Here is an 18,313-nt window from a genome sequence, read left to right as displayed (position 1 = left end):
AGTGCTTCATCAAACAGTAGCTTCACAATCCACCGACTACAGTGATGCCGATTCCCCATGCCAAAAGAATTCCTGCAGAAGGAAGAGGACGACGACGTGGCAAGGCAGCTGTGCTGACCGACTCGCCATATAAGAACGAACTAATTATTATTCAGTCAGCTTCACCAAAATCTTTAAAAAGGAAAAATGCTGGTGTGTCTAAATCTCAAAACAGTTCTAAAAAACATATGAATAAAGAAGACAGCAACAAATCCATACCAACAGTAACTTTGCGTGTGTCTGATGATGATGACGTTCCTTGCATGTATTGCGCTGAACAGTTCTCCACTTCAAAATCAGCCGAAAGTTGGGTGCAATGCTTAAAGTGTCATTCTTGGAGCCATGAAGGATGTGCTGGTGTAGACACAGATGACTGTAGGCCATGTGAATGTGATTTCTGCCAGTTTGGAATATAGACTCTGGCCTTATTTTGTGTTCTGACGGGCCTACTAAGCCATATTAGGCTAATTAAACAATCATATGTTTTGTCAGATATTTGGGTTAACCGCATATGCAAGGTTGTATTATACATAATTAGATTATGCTATTAGACTAACCACTTCCTCAAAATTAACAGTGTTGTGTTATTGTTGTTCAAACAATGTTTGTGATTTTCCGCAATCCAATGTTTTTGTGAAGTTTTACTGCAAATATAGAGGAACATGTAAGGTGAAGGCTTATAAATGATTTTTTTTTCTTAATTCTCATATTTTTACTGACAATTGTATTTATTTGTCACACTACATGTTGTTCAGAATTTTTTATAATGCACATATTTAATCATTTAAAAATCTGCTTTATGTACCCCGTTTTACCCAACCAGTTGGGTAAAACAGGGTAGTGTGCATACATTCAAATAATGAAAAATCTCTGCAATAATAATATTTCAGAAGACACGGTACCAGTTGCAGAATTAAACTCACATTATAATCTACACATGCTGATGGTTTCATACATATACCGCAATATTAAAACAATAAATTTAAGCGATTTATACTAAGTACCCCGTTATACCCTACTCTCCCCTATACAACATACAAGCACCCTATCCCCCATGCTAAATTCCGCGGTACCCCACCGAAAATTTGCGCCCCTGACATTTGAGAACACAAAAGGGACCAAATTTCACTGAAAACTCTCCCCGACTGTCGGCCGTCGGTGTTCAGTGCTACACTGCGAACACAATGACGTATACAATTCATGTTATGAGACGCAGCACTTCATTATTGTCTAGCATGCCGACGTCAGATACGTTCTTTAAATGATTCTTTATTGTAAATGTGTTTTTTTTTTGGTGGGGGGGGGGGGGAGGGGCCGTTCTCAAATTCTGGTTTCACTGTGTCATGGATGTATGAGTGACGGGAAAAATCTCGGTTCCTGAATTTTCGCAACTGTTTCGTCTTAGGTAACTTACTGTGTTCATTAATCTGTGCTGCGTCCCGAATATAGTGAGGGTTATATATGACATGGAGTTCACCAATAAAAAATTAACATATAAAATCCACAACATGTATTTTAAATCATTGCATCACCTCTCTCACTGAAATCATAAGACCAACTTGCATGGAATCTCTTGCCAGCACACTTTAAGCTTTATTTCTTTGAAGACTAGCCCTTTGCGAGCGTAGAACGAATTCCTTCCACCTAGATTGGTAGCTGGGCGTTTGAGAAGTTGCAACTCCCCTCTTTGGTGTTTTATTCCTGGCTGGATATAGAGGCCATCTATATCGGTTTCACGTCAAGTAAAAGGCTATGTTGATCATTCACCTACTACATTATCCAAAACACATCAAAAACATCGCATTCCCTTATTAACGATTTTGGTATAATGACTACGCTTTTACAAAATGTAGGTACTTACTGAAGCGATTTTGCACCAGTTGTTTGGTCGTAAATATTGTGAGCAGATAATTACTGAACTTTGTTCCCCATTTCAAAAATGCAGAACAAGCGATCGTAATATTGTGAACATGTTTGTGCATATTTTAACCCCTAACGCGTATTAAATATCTTGTGATTACATTTGTGAAGAAATATAAGAGGCAAAAGAGCTGTCGTAATGAATAAACACGGGTTGCCTTTAAAAATAGGTAATGACGAGAAAACTAAATGACATACGTGGCTTGTGAGACAGAGAATTACACAGCCGTGGCTTAGCCTCTCTGGAAGTGAAATCACGAGGGCTTTCCGAAATGTGAGGTACGCAAGTTAACGGATCAATGTAGGTACTTCTCGCTTACTTACACGTAAATAGCGAAGCTATTTTGAGAAGCTTTTTTTAAATTATTCATGCAATGGGGAATCTTTATTTAAAATCAATTTTTTTGGACACAGCATTTCTTTTTTACACTGTTTGTCAAGAAAAAAGTTGTTTTGCCGTAAGAACTTTTTTGTCATACGAAACCTACTGTGTTTGTCGGTGCTGTCGTCGTTTTGTTAATTTTCTTCGTTGTGTTCGCATATTCGCTGCGTTGGCTAGGTTTGTTATCTGGCTGCATTTCCTGTTCTTGTTGAAACTGTCTCGTCGTTGTTATCCCACCGTGTTCCTCTGTACTGCTAATTTTTCACGATTAATGCCTTCCGCAGAATTCAAGTGGGTGCTGTCTCATACTTAAAGTTTCAATGTGTTCGTCTGTGCTGTCATCGTTCTGTAGTCCATAACACTTGTTTAGTTTCATCGTTGGGTCCATCTGTTCGACATCAGCTGATTTAGGCTTATTCCAAGTGGGTTTATGTTTTCATTTTTATTTCTTATTTTGCATTCTTAAATATTTTCTATGACGAACATCGAAAAAATGCATTGGTGTATGTAAAAAGCATTGTATTTAATCATTTTGAAGAGATTTTTATAGGTTAAAACTGATTGATAACTTGATTTTTTAACAAAAAAAATGTAAAATAATTTTCATTCTACGTGTTACCACATAATACGTATAATAAAATTACAAAATAAATTATTAAATTCATAGGAAAATTTCAATAAATTCATTCACATATATCAACTTACGAAATAAGGGTAGAAACTTAAGTGGATTGCTAAAACTCAAAAGTTAGTATTTGGTTGTAATACTTTACTATTTTCAGCTAAAATGATATACTGGAATAAAATGTATTTATTGAAACGAAAGTTTATAATCTGTTTAGCTCTCTTATCTTATTTTTAAAGGCAAAATGTTTTACATATCCGAATTGCTCCAGTACACAACCAGGACAAATGAAGTATGTGCAGGTCGCAAGTACGTAGATGTGTACTTGAACTCAATATGGCCTAAGCATTTGGGGAATTCCTTGTGTGCATCTCAAGATGACATGGTGGCATTCTGCCTGGCAATAAGACTACACATGATTTTTACGACGTTTGTTAAGTATTCACAAGGAGTTAATTTTAAATTTGTACTATAACTTAAGTACAGAGGTCATTCTGAAACTTGATTGTAATTTTATTAACATAAACTAAGAGGAAATTAATAGTCTTCACATATCGAGACAATATATCTCTTTGAACTGAGTATCTATGAACTTTTAATCAGTGCAAGACAGAGCATTATATCTCTATAGTTGTTCAGATGGCTTATTGACATTGTAATCATGAAAATGTTGTATTATGTCATAATATAGTAAGTATAAAATGTTAATTAGGATCACTATAGCTTGCTCTCAGTAATACGATATGAGCATTGTGATTGGCCAGTTTCAGTTGGTGCAAATGTCAAATGTACTGACAAATTATATGATTGGCTGCTATGGTTGTACATGTAGGTTGGAAAATAGCTTAAACGTTTTGAAGGAGAGAAAAAAAGAAAAGAGAATTCTTTGCCACTATGACATGGATCATGCTGTGAAATTGTGTATTAGCCAGTATTTGTATTGCTTGGTGATATTAGAGGCCAATTTAATATTGAATTTATTTGAAGTTGAGAGTTAATGTATTTTAGCTGTTCTGAAGATAATATATTTTGACAGAGTCTCTATCAGAGTATAGATATTTCATTGGTAATATCCTAAGTATAAGGTATGATTAATATAGCTGTTGAGTTATTGCCTTGATGAGTTAAAATTAATTGCTTAAGGCACTTTAGATTTGATGCTTGTAATGGAAACTTTTTTTGCCAATATCAATGAGTGAAGTAAATGCGATTTTGATAAAAGATTGAATATAATTAAGGTAAAAGCACCTATTATGAGACCTTTCCTAATATGAGACCCTAGACTTTCTCAGCCGGGAGCTCCTGAACTCTAGCGGACAATACACTAACTCGGTGCAGTGAACGTTTTCTTGCGTGTGTATTGTTTTCATTAGCGAGCGAATGTGTAGACAAGCGTGGTTACCGATTTTGTGTTTTACGAGCTATCGAGTTTTCCACCGAGATAACAGAAACGGCTTACATATAAATCAAGGTAAGGTTACTTGTTATAACATTCATACACGATGGTTGCTATATAGATGAGTGGTTATGTGCATGCTAGTGAGATTGTGTTTTGTGCACTTTTTGTATCCGCAACACAATGTCTTTTGTTGCATATTGATGGCTCCTATTATGAGACCTACAGAGTACCCTTTTATGGGATACTATCTCATATTAGGAACCGGGTCTCATATTAAGAGCTTCCTGCTAAATAAAGTGTTATGCATTTAAACATCAGAATATCATTTAACTATCGCCTTGTTACAATACAATGATTATTTATTATGTTATAATGTAATTAAATTGCTTCATATCTAGTATATAGTAATATAATTCTCGTTATTAACAAACTGTAATGACATATATCATAAGTAATGCTGGTCTTAGAATATAAATTCATAGTCATAAATTAACAGTTTTCTTTGCCTAAAATGACATTGATTTTAACTTTATTATTACCTTTCATATTAATGTTTTTCTTTTAGATGGATCCTAGCCGAAATCCGAAAAGGAAGAAATGGGACAAGGAGCAGATGATCCTAGCTGTCAAAGCTGTACAAACAGGTACTATGGGTTACAAGTCAGCAGCGAAACATTTTGGGGTACCAAAAAGCACAGTGGAAAGGTATGTGAAAAATACTGAATTGCGTTCTGATGATTTGGTAAATGTGCCATTAGGAAGAAGGCCTACATTAAGCTGTAAACTAGAAAATGAACTTGTAACGTACTGCATTGAGATGGATAAAAGGTTTTATGGGTTGAGGAAATGTGATATTAAAAGGATGGCCTTCCAACTCGCCATTGCTAATGGTATCAAACATCCATTCTCAGAAAAAAATAAATCAGCTGGTAAGAAGTGGATGGGTTCTTTCTTAAAGCGTCATCCACAGTTGTCATTAAGAGTTCCCCAAGGCATTTCTCACGCCAGAGTAAAAGGTTTCAGTCCTGAAAATGTAAAAAAAATTTTTGAGCTCTATGTAACTGAATTTGACAAAATTAAAGGCCGTCCTCACAGGTTGTACAATGTTGATGAGACTGGGGTAACTGTGGTACAGCACAGAGCTGAGAAGGTAATATCCCTGAAAGGAAAACGAGAAGTAGCTGCACTGACATCAGCTGAGAGAGGGTCACTCATAACAGTCGTTACTTGCATGAATGCAGTTGGTTCTTTTGTCCCTCCATTGATAGTGTGGCCAAGGAAGAATATGAAAATAGAACTCATGGATGGGGCACCAGCTGGTTCTATTTGGGGATGCCACCCTTCTGGATGGATTCAGGGGGATTTGTTCACAAAGTGGTTTGATCATTTTATTGAATATACAAAGCCATCACTTGAAGACCCTGTTCTTCTTGTTCTCGATGGCCACTACTCACACACCAGAAATGTTGATGTGATACGATTGGCTAGAGAGAACCACGTATCAATCATTTGTATCCCTCCTCACAGTTCACACAAAATGCAGCCACTGGATGTAGGCTTCATGAAGCCACTGAAAACCTATTATGCCTCAGAAATACAGTCTTTTTTAAGAAACAACCCTAACCGTATTGTAACACCACTCTTGGTTGCAAAGTTGTTCAGTGCAGCATATCAACGAGCTGCAACAATGGAAATAGCTGTCAATGCATTCCGCAAAACAGGATTGTACCCATTCAACAGTGATGTGTTTCGTGAATGTGACTTTGTAATTCACAGTTGTCAAGAAATTCTTGATAGAGATGTTCATACCAGTGCAACTATCATCGCCACTTCGAATGACACATCAACTGGTGCAGGACCATCTAATTCTCACCCTGTTCTACCTATGGATCGCCCACATTTTTCTGGCACAGGGCCTTCTGATGCTAGTCCTGCTCAAACTATGGACATCACACCTATCTCTCCTAAAGATATTAAGCCACTTCCTAGTCTTTCAGCAAATTTACAAAGCCGAAGATGTGGCAAAGCATCTGTAATAACCTCATCGCCTTACAAATCTGATCTCCTGAAGAGTTTGGAAAGAGATACAACAGCAAAAATTAAAAAAGAAGCTGCATGGAAATGTCATAAAACCCTGACGAAAAAACCTTCTGCCAACACACAAAAGACAAGATCACGAAGTTGTACAAGAAGATTAATGGAACAATCCAGCAGCGACGAGTCGGATGATGATTTCGACATCTTATCAGATAGCTCTGGTGAAGAAGACAACGATGCTGAGTGCCTCTTCTGTGGATGCATATTTTCAGATGACAAACATGGCGAACAGTGGATATAGTGTATTGTCTGCTGTCGTTGGGCTCATGAACATTGTGGTGCCACTGACAGTCACTTTGTGTGTCCTCAGTGCCAAAAGAGGATAAAGAAATAATGTGTCCCATATTAGGAAACCTTTTTTTTCCTTTGGAAAAGTGCAGTGTCTTCCTTTTTTTGCATAGGACGTAAATTTATTAGTTTAAAACAATATGTATATATTGCATTTTATAGTTAAACATATCAAGTGATTTATTAGACGTCAAATGTTAATTTATGTTCACTTAATAAAAATATATGAATTTTATTTAAAAGGGGTCCCATAATAGGTGCCTTTACCTTACATTTCAGTAAATGAGAATAGTAATTTTCAAACAAACTTAATTAACTATCACATACAACTGTGTAACCGAAGACGAATGTTATCCCTGAGAGTGTAATAGATTTTTATGTTGCATCCGACTGTGCATGCTGAGGACATCAAACGTTTTCTTTGTCTCAAACCCTTGTGTGTTGGAGTATTGCATGCACTACAAACATTTGACTCATCTTTACATCAACATAATTTTATGTAAGAATTTTAATTATTTTTCTCTTAACTGCATTGATAGAAAGTGATATTAAACTATATTGATAGTAAATACTGCTATACAACACAGCATGTTGTTTTCAATAGGGTTATGTTAATGTGATTCCGACTATCATTAATACATTGGTATATGATAGTACACTGAATTAATATTGATACAATAAAACAGCATTGTGATGTGATAAACTATATTCTTGCTATATATATAGTCTTGTAGTAGAAGTTAAAAACCCCTTAGAAAGTATTACACCATCACTCTGTATAACTATTTGTATAATAAGCATAATCACATAGCTAAATAAAAGAACATAACGTAGGTGGTACCTACTTGTATCAGGACCGATATATATAAGGAGAGAGCCACACGAGGTAAGAGTAAAAAAAAATTAAATTAAAAGGTTACATTTATTTCATGGGCTGCTTCCAACAAAACTCATGATACGATTTAAACTTACTATTTTAATCATTCCTGGTTCATATAACAATGGATATTACATCGGGGAAGATGTTCTGTTGATAAAGTATTTACAAGGATTAAATTTTATCTAACTTTTTTAGTTCATGAGTTAGATACACCACTTCACCTGTACAGCATGTCTTCCTAAGTACCTAATGCAATACGTTGTACTTTATGCACGGATTTGTGGACATGGCGCTTGCTCACTAAGGCCAGTCGCACACTTTGAGCTCGTCGTTGAAGACCAGCCCCAGCGGGCATCTGAAGAGGTGCGGCACCCCCCAGCTGCACTTGTAGAAGCTGGTGTTGTCCGCCTCGTTGGCGAGTATCACGACCCGGCCGCCCTGCTCCTGGTCCGCGGGGCAGGAGACCTGGGGTGCGGGCTTGGCTGTCGTCGTGGTCGGCACCTCGGCGACCGTCTCCGGCCAGACGCACACCCTCAGAGAGCTGCTGAAGACCAGGCCTGGCGCGCACCGCTGGCGGTACGCCACCCCCCAGCTGCAGATGAAGAAGCTGGAGGCGTCGTCGGGGTCGGCGACGATGACTGCCTCGCCGTGCTGCGGGTCCTCGGCGGGGCAGAGGCGGGCGGGCGCGGCGGGTTTCTCCGTCGTCGTGATGGGGGGCTCTGTGGAGGCCTCAGGAGCCACCGTTGACGCCTCGCTGCAGTCTACGTTTTGCGGATAGTCGCAGACCTGGTGGAAGAGAACACATATGTTTACTCACATGCGATGATGATCAGAAGCTCGAGAAATAACGCCGATCCCGATACACTTCCTGGATATATATTTGTCAGTTTTCCTCATGGGTAGTGTACCAAACAAATGTAAAGTTTTGCAGCATATATTCCCTTGACAATCAGAGAACATTTTGATGAGTAGCTTATTCTAATTTCGAACCTAGGAGAAAAGGTGCACCCTGGTAGCAACCATTCTGTGGGTTGTTACATCGTATTTCCTGTAACATTACAAAACAATTGCCTACAGATGTTACAAAATAGCGGTTGGCAAAGTAAATAATTTCTAATAACATGTTCCACTATTCCAATTCTTGGGTGATAATGTTGCACAGTACATCTTTTTTCTGGACCCGTCATTAACCATAATTATTCTTGGACACTGTCTGTCCATTACTGGGCACTCCCTGGACTACGACTGACCAGGGGTTCGCAAAGTGTGCGCTGTGGCACACAACGGCGCTGCTAAGCGTCGCAAAGGGTTGCCACTGCTATTTTTGTATCACACAATCACTCACTGGATCAAGTTGTCTGTGTAAATAACTTAACTAGCAACGCCAGAGAGCGTAAGCTTGCATTAACCTTAAGGTATACAGTTAGATCAGGAAATATGGCGAAATAAAAATTTCAGTTTTGACATTATAGTTTGAGGGTTTGTGCTATAAGATTTGTTTTAACGAATTTTGGAGCAAACTTCATATTGTTTCGTATAGGAACCGTCGCCGAATACAATTTGTATTTTAATCACCGCCTAATCAGATATGTACCTGTGTTAGTGAGACGGGATGATAAGTGTGAATCTCGCTGGTGCTCCCATCGCGGTGTCGCCTCTAAGGCTCTGATCTGGCAATCAGTACCTGTGTTAGTGAGACGGGATGATAAGTGTGAATCTCGCTGGTGCTCCCATCGCGGTGTCGCCTCTAAGGCTCTGATCTGGCAATCAGTATTCTTGTCGTGCATGGGACAACTAAAATATTTGAGCGGTTACCATAACATTATACGGCGGAGAAATGAATACAAAGGAGTAATGCAAGACCCTTGAGTGCTTTCAAGATCCTGCAGTGGGCATTTCATGTCTAAAATTCACTCTGAAAACAAGCTTTTAAGCAATTTCAGCTCTCCTAGAAAGATAGTTTATAAACAAAATACGGCAACATAAATATCCTACCTCGGGGTAATGTTAAATGCTTATCTATAACAGACAACTCTCTGATGTCTTGAGCAGGTTTAAAATCACGTGGTTTCTTCTTATATTCTTCTCACCGTATGTTAGGCGGGATCCTTAAACGAGCCACGGGTTGAGAACTTTGGGAATCCCTGCCATATGTAGAACATTGCTGGATTCCCTTTAGGACACTGCCTGAACTCTCTTTGGACACCCCCTGAGCATCACTGCACTCTTCCTGGAAACCCCTCAGTACTAAACAACCCATGCATGCTCGACTTAACAGTGCTGTGTTTTCCGGAGCCTGTGCCATTTGCCCATTGCCTGCTGTACTAGGGAGAAGAAGTTTTATTCTTTAATTGCCTGAAAGCGATTTAACCAATAATTTGCTTTTGCTTTGCTATTGGTTTTAATTATGATCCAATTGAAGACTTCACAGAAATATAAGTACAAACTTAGTTTTATTAGTCTTTGAATGATTCCGTGAAATTCCCATGAATATAATTATGATTCATAGTTTAACGTTATTGCCCACGCCTCCCAGTTCTTATTGACATTTAGTGGAAAACTGGCATGGTTTAGTGTATCAACAGAAAGTAATTGGTTTATACAGGATATTTGCGAACCGCAACGACAACGGTCAGATGATTCGTTTTCGAGATGATAGTACGAAAAACTATTTACTAAATATGTCCCAAACCTTTTTGCATCTTATTTAATATCACTAAGCCAACCCTATTTCACCAATGAAGGATTTGGTCAACCATATTTAAAAGGTGTAAAATCTTCATTATAAATTTTTTTTTATAATTTATTTGTTTCTTACATAAAAGTCCTTTTAGATTTTCAATAAAAAAATGTCTAAAATTAGACATTTTTTACGACGCATACTCACTCATTTTAAGAAAAAGGTTCTCCAACAGACGGAAAGGTGAAAACCAAGAAGGCCAAGAAGATATTAAATGCAATGTTTACTGGAAAGATTGTAGTTACATTCAAGTGTAGTCTTTTTCTGCTAAACTTAAAATGACTTTAGACGGAGTGAATGTGGTAGTGTTGTAGTTTACGGTTTTAAGTTATTACCTAAAAATAAAGCCAGCGGTTTAAGAGAACTTCTCTCTGCTGTTGTTAAAAGTGGTCAGGTAAATAATGGAAAATTTCAAAGTTAAAAAAAAGACTGAGGGTGCTGAATTTCGTTTGCAGACTGACAAAGAGTATGTAGAATTTCAATTTCCTGTGTAATGTTGTCACGTCTAAACGAGGAACAATCGTTAAACATTTGTGTAATATTCATAAACTTTTATTTTATGTTCATAAATAACTGTTTTATTTCTTGTTTATGATACTTCTTCAAGGAAACAACTAGAATAATTATTTTCCAGTGTAGGTATCATATCATTATAAATAAATTTGAAATAAACGATAGATGAGTTCGTCACTTCTATGAACTAACTTTGTAACACAATTGCTTTTAAAATAGAGAATAACTAAACTTATTTTTTAATATTGTTCGTTCACAGCGTTCTAAAGTTCCTTCACGAATTTTACAATTACTTCATGATGACTCTTCGAGTTAGTAAGTCTTCCAATAGAGGCCTTTGATGGATTCAGAAGATTGCGAAAATACTAGCGTAATTGGCTGAGTAATCGCTACACGTGAATGCAGAAAACATAAAGTTACATTGTTCAACGTAAATTTTTGTTTTCGTCAATCAAGTCTTTATGAATGTTGTATTTTTCATTCCACTGTTTTAGCACAAACTTCTACTGCAAAATTTTCTATAGAGTTACGTAATGAAACCACAAACATATAAAAGTACTGCATGTTAAGCTGATAACAAGAGAACTTACTAAATTCTAACATGATGAACGTTTCGGTAATAAATTAATATGATGTGGCATTTTGTATCACGAGAGATGGATTTTTTCTTCTTTGGATCGATAGGTTGTATGTATATATATATAGTGCTTTTTTTCGTAGAATAGTTACAAGAATGTTGGAATGTATTATACGTCATAACTTAATACGCACAGTCGAGAATTTGTAATCACACACAGATACGACTCACATCAGACTGTGGTTTCAATGTAATAAACAAATCATGCTATCGTTTGCTTTTTTAAGAAGTTTGGCCAAGAATTCTATTTAAAAATAAATACCGACGTTTGCTCTAAAAGCAATTTCCTTTTAACGTTAGTTTCCTAATTTAACCTCCAAATCCAGCTTTGTCATAAAAGAAAAGTTAATTCAAAAAATTATAGACACCTTCTAAAACCGAAAACAATCTGCTCAGATTTTTTCCCCCAATGTAGCTTGCCCAAACAAAGTTATTATTACAAATAACCTGTAAATATAATAAACAGTAATTATTTTTCCAATTCCAAAAGCCGGTGTACAAACGTATGCCTAAATCATCATCTATTAACGATTATTAATAATATGAAAAATCATTGGTACGTTTTTTCTTTCTCTAATTTATTACAAATTATTTTGACGAAAACTAATAGTTTTCAAATTAATTTCTCGATAAACAATCCCTCTAACTCCTATCAATAGAAAAAAAACTCATTTTCCTTGCCAAAATTGTTCATTCATTAATGAAGAATTTTAGACATATCAATAAACTGAAGATAATGTTTTTGTGACAGCCCCAATTGTAAATATTCTTTATCATTCCCGATAATCGCATGTTAAAACAAACATGTTCATATAACTGACGGATACGGTAGGAATAACAATAACAGGCTGATTCTTGGTATTTACAGTTTTACCAAACTCTGAAGACTATATATAATTTTTCTTTTGGGGGGAGAGGGGATAACTTTACATTTTGTGCTGGAAAAGGAGCAACGTTTCATTGTCCTGTTCCACAATAAATGTTATTTGCGATGTTTATTTCATGTTTCTACTGCTCTTTTCATAAACATGAAAGCGTTTAAAATGTTATACTACAGCCAAACTCTGCAGCGAATGGTTTACCTTGAGTTTGTCGTTGAACAGCAGTCCTTTGGGGCAGCTCTTCTCGACCGGCAGTCCGTGGTCGCACTTGTAGAACTTGGAGCAGTCGGATGGGTGTTTCAGGATGGTCACCAGGGAGTCCTCGGCCTCTTTCAGTGGACAGGCGATGACCACGCTGTCAGGGATGATACCTTGCTCCCCGTCCCCGCTCTGGGCCCGCACCAGGGCACAGGCGGCGACGAACACTGCTGTGATGCCTGCAGCACAGTGGGAGGTACCTGTCGGGCAGTCTCTAACATTGCTGGGCACGTCAGAAGACGACATGTGCCACGTAGTTGAAGTCACTCATCAGGAATTGTCATGAAGTACCATACTGTGATGTAGTTGAAGTCACTCGTCAGGAATTAACATGAGATGCCATGCTGTGAAGTATTTGAAGTCAGGAATTGTCATGAGGTACCATACTGTGATGTAGTTGAAGTCACTAGTAGGAATTTTCGTGAGATGCCATGCTGTAATGTATTTGAAGTCACTCGTCAGGAACTGTCATGAGATGCCATGCTGTGACGTAGTTGAAGTCACTAGTCAGGAATTGTCATGAGATGCCATGATGTGATGTATTTGATTATCGGGAGATGGCATGCCGTCGAAGACCGCGAGAGGTAACGAGCTGTTTAGTATTTTACATGCATATGTAAGGGTCCAAGTTCGGTACTCGAACAAGCCAGCCATCCGGAATTCCATAAATCAGTCCAGGCAAATGCTGGGATGTTTTCTTACTGCAGACAATTCTCGGATTGCATCGACAATATCTCTGAAATTTGTAAGGTGTATGTAACCGTTTCTAATTACCTCATAGGATATATATATATCCAAATAATATAAAAATTATATATTCCTCAGATTTGTGATTTATGGTAACAGTCCGACATATTCTATTCTGCAATGGTGAAGAAAGGTGAGGTTGAGACTTTAGGATGCTGGCGTGACTAGCAAAAGGGTTTTAAGAAATTTTAATGTGATTATTTGCCTTGAAACCAAATGCCAGCTGTGAATAAGCAATCCCCCATTGATCGTGTAATCATAACCGCGACATGCCACAGGTGCGACGCAGGTTACACCTTATCTGGATCTTCCCATATTTCCGGGAATGTGATACTTTGCCGGTGGGTTTTCTTGAAGCAGACCTGCTTGAGTTCCTCACACATGTCCTTGTAAAGATATCTAAAGGTTAGAAGGAACATTCTAGATGAAAACTTTTTCATAATGCCTATTATCATTACCTCTATTGTCCTTATATTTTCGAAACTACTTACATAAAAATTCCTTCCTTCAACAGTCGTAAACAACCACTACGTTGCACATTAAAAAATAATAATAATGATATAGTGTACGGATATATAACTAATGAAAACAATAATGAGGAATATTTACATCCCACCAATAACAAAATACTCCTAAAAAACTTTATTTCCAAAGCATATCCTTAATGTTGACATACAATTTTATTTATTATGTATATGTGTAAACTCTTATTTTGACGTTTATTTAAATAACTAGTTTATTTAAATCATTTACGAACAAAATTTTTTTCTTGAAGATCATGTTAAAACTTATTTATTGTCAGTTGTTTGCAAATTATATATGAGTTAATTCATGTCATCCTGTGTTTGTCAAATTTTGATATATTGGTGCTTATCTGTAATTGTTGTTATCACTGCAGATGTGTGTTATTCTCATTCTCGTGAAATGGTCATATGTGGCTGTACCGCCTGCTATGGTTCTGGCGGGTGTGGGAGTCCATTGGTTTGCCGCGATAACCTTGTATTTGTTTAAATGTGTCGTGCCCACCTCGGTGGGCATGCTACAATAAAATATAAATAAGTTTATTCTTTCAGGAAACACATTTTTGTGGAAGATGTCCTATCCTGGGGTTGGTTGGGTTCCCTTCCTCCAATCGACATTAAATTTTTAGCATGAAGTCATACCATAGTAATTTGGTGATTGCTAGGTAAATATAATTTTTTATAGGTTTTTTTTGTTCCACCCATATACTATCAAAGATCTCGTGGATGAGAGTGTATTTTTTCCGGAGATAATACTTCACCTTTTAAAAACATTTCACCACATATTTTTTTAAGGCTTTATTGATGTCCAGGACTTTCTATGAAATTAACGCCCAGGAATTTCTTTGAATGCTTCTTGCAATGGATAAGCTTGATTTTTAAATAGCTTTATGGTCATACGCATTGCTGATTAACATTCGACATCAGCTGGTTTTTGCTTGTTCTCTATGTCTTTGTGTATTTATTTTTGTGGTCCATTCTTCAGGTTTTTCTATGACAGTCAGTGTGAACTAACAATGATGTATGTCGGAAAAAATTGTTTTTTATCAATGCAGAGTGGGAATGTCAAAATGCATTATTTTGACAGCCTCTTTTAAAACTGGTAGAGTAACAGAATCTTTGTATAGAAAAATTATCTTTTTTACCTATGGCTTTAAAATCATCACATCTTCTAAGTGGCCACAGTTTAAATTTAAATTTATGAATCTCAAAATCGTTGGCTTCTTGTCTTTACGAACCTCATAAATTAGTTAGATATTAATTAGTCTTAACAGCAGCCAATGTAAGACTTCTTGAGGGTACTTTTCAAAAAAGCAATGTTAAGATTCAGTCATCGTTCCTCAAATATGTTTGAAAAGAGGAGGTGTTTTTATGACGAAAAAAAAAAAAATTCTCTTATCTGAGGAAGCACGCATACAGAAACGCGAGTTACTGAGAACTGCCAAAATAATAGGCGGTGTTACGTGTCATGAAACGTCACTACTTTTCTGTCTGTGTGGCATCATCTTCGGTACTTGTCCTTGAACTGAAGCGCATCTCTCACAGCGTTAATTCCGTCGCTGCCAAGAAACTGTGATAAAGCTGTCAGACTTGATATCAAAGAAGTATTTGGAGTCGGTAAATATGTTGTTTTTTTATTTATTAACATCTTAGCCCTCGGTATAAGAAATTCTGTAAAAGTAAGTTCGTGAAAATGGAAGGGAAGTAGTTTGAAAGGAAACGTGTAATCAAGATGGCGGACCCGCATCTAGCAACATATATCTACCTCGTTTAGGGTAAAATTTCAATCCGGATTGAACCTGGAGTGGAGTGAGGAATCTAGATTGAAATATTACTTAAACACTTTGTTGTGGACTGAAGTTGGAGTGAAGTGAGATAATCCACTCGACTTGTTGAGGTGGTCTGGACTGAAGAATACGGATTGAGATTTTACTTTAAACACGGACTGGAGTGAAAAGAAAACACGCACGAGCAAGCCGCCGCCATAATGCATTGTTTGTTATTGGTCTCGTTGCATTTCAGGCATAATTTGTGAAAATGGCAAAAAAAAAAAAAAAAAAAGCAGAGGAATGTGTGGACAGAGTTGGAAGTAGAGTTATTGCTGGACGTAATGATTAGATCGCACCGCAACTTTTTCAGTCCATGTTGACTCCAACTTCGATCCTGTTTACATTTCAATCTGGATTGTGATATTTACCATAAACGCATTTCGTCAGTCTATGTTCGTTACACATTCACTCCGAGTTCACTCCACTCCAGGTGCAATCCGGATTGAAATTTTACCCTAAACGAGATAATAAACTCATGTACAGTCACTTTCGTAAACATTAGGGTACATACTAAACGTGTTGGTTTGCAAAATTAAACATTATGTTAGTGAAACGACCACGCAATGTATTTGGTAAACTAAAATAGTCATAGTAAAAGATCGTTCTAGTTTAAAATACCTAAGAAAACTGGCAATACAGTAGTTATAATACACATTCTCCTTGCAATATGTTAACGGACTAGATAGCATAATGGTAGAGCGCGCGGTCGTTAACATCAAAAAACGTGGTTCGAATCTTGTTACTGGATGTATTTTACTTATTTAATAATATAATAAAATTTTTGGTCAATACTTCTCGGCACGCCCAAGTATTTATCTTCGTGTAACTTTTGTGCTCGAAAAATTCCGAAGTTTACCGAATTTCGCCGACATTTCGGAAAAAATGTCGAAAACATCTTTCATAGACTTTAGTGACGGATAATATATATAATTGTCCGGCTACATTTAAAACACTTAAAAATGAGGGGCGGTTGGCTAGGTTATGTAAGCTACAATAAATTTACTTTGAAATTATATGAACATTAGGTTAAGTTAGGTTAGCTACTTTACAAATACTATAAAATAATATGTGAACATTATTAAGTTAAGTTAGCTACATATTAAATTGGCAATTCATATTCACACAATTTTTAATGTAACTTACCTAATCTAACTAACCGTCCATAATATTAAAAGAATTTTGTTGGAAGCCTAACCTACCTTTCCAACGATATCACAAATCTGTAGTATTAACACCTAACCTAACCACTCCTTAAAATAGTACCTAAACAATTAATATTTAGGAATTTTTTTCTTTTAAGTGGCTTTCTTTCAGAATTAACAATGTTTAAACCGATCAACATAAAACTTTCATTCAAATAGAGTACATAGCCTACACTATAAAATGAATTTACAGTTTGATTCATCAAGGTTTTAATTTTAGGTAACAGAGAGGGAGAGAGAAAGTAAAACGCGACATATTCTGATTTTAAGGTCCCTGTAATTGCTGTAGCAAGCTGTTTGCAAGCACCGCATAAAATATCCCAAGTTACACGATGTTAATTATTCTGGCGCACCTAAAAGTGCTTGTGCTTCGTAGGCTTCCAGCAGCAGAGACCACAAGCGCTCTCAAATCAAGCCGACAGTCAACTAGGCTGTTTACTGAGTGCTAGATGGTCCGCAAGTCGTAAGTATAGCAGGCGGACATGCTCTCCACGTACAGCCTTAGGCCCGCTGTATAAACTATGCAATAAACGTAGGAACGTTAGATATAGAGTTTTCCAACTCCATGTTTATACGCCAAACAAGAAGCCAAAACGCAACGCAGGAATCAGCCAACTTTCATGTTCTTTCGTTTCGGCTTGCGTTTCCGTCCTCCATACTTGAAGTGAAGTGTTCCGAAAACAATTATTGAAGACGCAGACGTTATGTTTACAGAAGGTCACGGTGATCTTACTATCATATTCATCACGATTTCACTTTTCACTATTTCACTATTTAAGCATTAATTGTTTTCGAACTTTAAACAATTTTAAATTTACGGTTGGTAAAGTCCTGCAATTTTTGCTGCTTAAGGAAAGTCCGTAGTTTTCTTGCGTTAGCTTTGTGTTGCGTATGTGCGCTGTTCCGTTTTTTGTGTGGTTTTTAAACCCGGCCTTAAACCCCCGAAACCTACATACATGAGACCTCAGTTTAGGTGAGTGATTCGAACGTGGTTTAAGAATATACCGCATGACTTAACGGGTTTACGCTGAGTTATTTTCCGATGAGGGAGATTATGATGTGGGCCTGATAGTAAGAGAAAAGGATTGATAACTGATGTCGATTTATTTATTTTTCAAGGTTATGACATTCATGGTTAAAAGACAGCTTGGTAATTCATCGCCCAAAAAAAAAAAAAAGAAGTGTTGTTCCACTTTACGATTCATACGTTAAAAAAAAATAATTACAAATAATACAATTTTAAGTATGAAAGCGTCTATAAACTACCCTTCTTACAATCCAGCTATTTTGTCCTATTTATAGCTCATTTAACGAACTGCCGAGTAAGTGTAATTGATTCTGAAAATGTGCTAACA

At 36.9% G+C, this 18,313-nt stretch overlaps 2 protein-coding genes across 9 annotated transcripts in view; one reads left to right on the top strand and one right to left on the bottom strand.

Moving 5' to 3' along the window:
* The window catches only part of LOC134528119 (nucleoside diphosphate kinase homolog 5-like), a 233,627-nt gene that overhangs the window by 6,968 nt on the left and 208,346 nt on the right, over positions 1 to 18,313 (top strand). The gene's annotated exons all lie outside the window — the stretch shown is intronic.
* LOC134528208 (chitin-binding domain protein cbd-1-like) overlaps positions 7,707 to 18,313 on the bottom strand; it is a 32,091-nt gene continuing 21,484 nt past the window's right edge. Inside the window, exons 4-5 of the mRNA XM_063361619.1 lie at positions 12,603 to 12,882; positions 7,707 to 8,416 (exon numbers count right to left, since the gene is read on the bottom strand). Coding sequence (XP_063217689.1) covers positions 7,931 to 8,416; positions 12,603 to 12,882 — 766 coding nt within the window. The 3' untranslated portion in view covers positions 7,707 to 7,930. The remainder of the gene's footprint in view (positions 8,417 to 12,602; positions 12,883 to 18,313) is intronic.

Source organism: Bacillus rossius, chromosome 1, assembly GCF_032445375.1.
Source record: "Bacillus rossius redtenbacheri isolate Brsri chromosome 1, Brsri_v3, whole genome shotgun sequence".
NCBI lineage: Eukaryota > Metazoa > Arthropoda > Insecta > Phasmatodea > Bacillidae > Bacillus > Bacillus rossius.
Note: the sequence above shows the minus strand (reverse complement) of the source record. Positions and strands in the feature narration are given on the sequence as shown.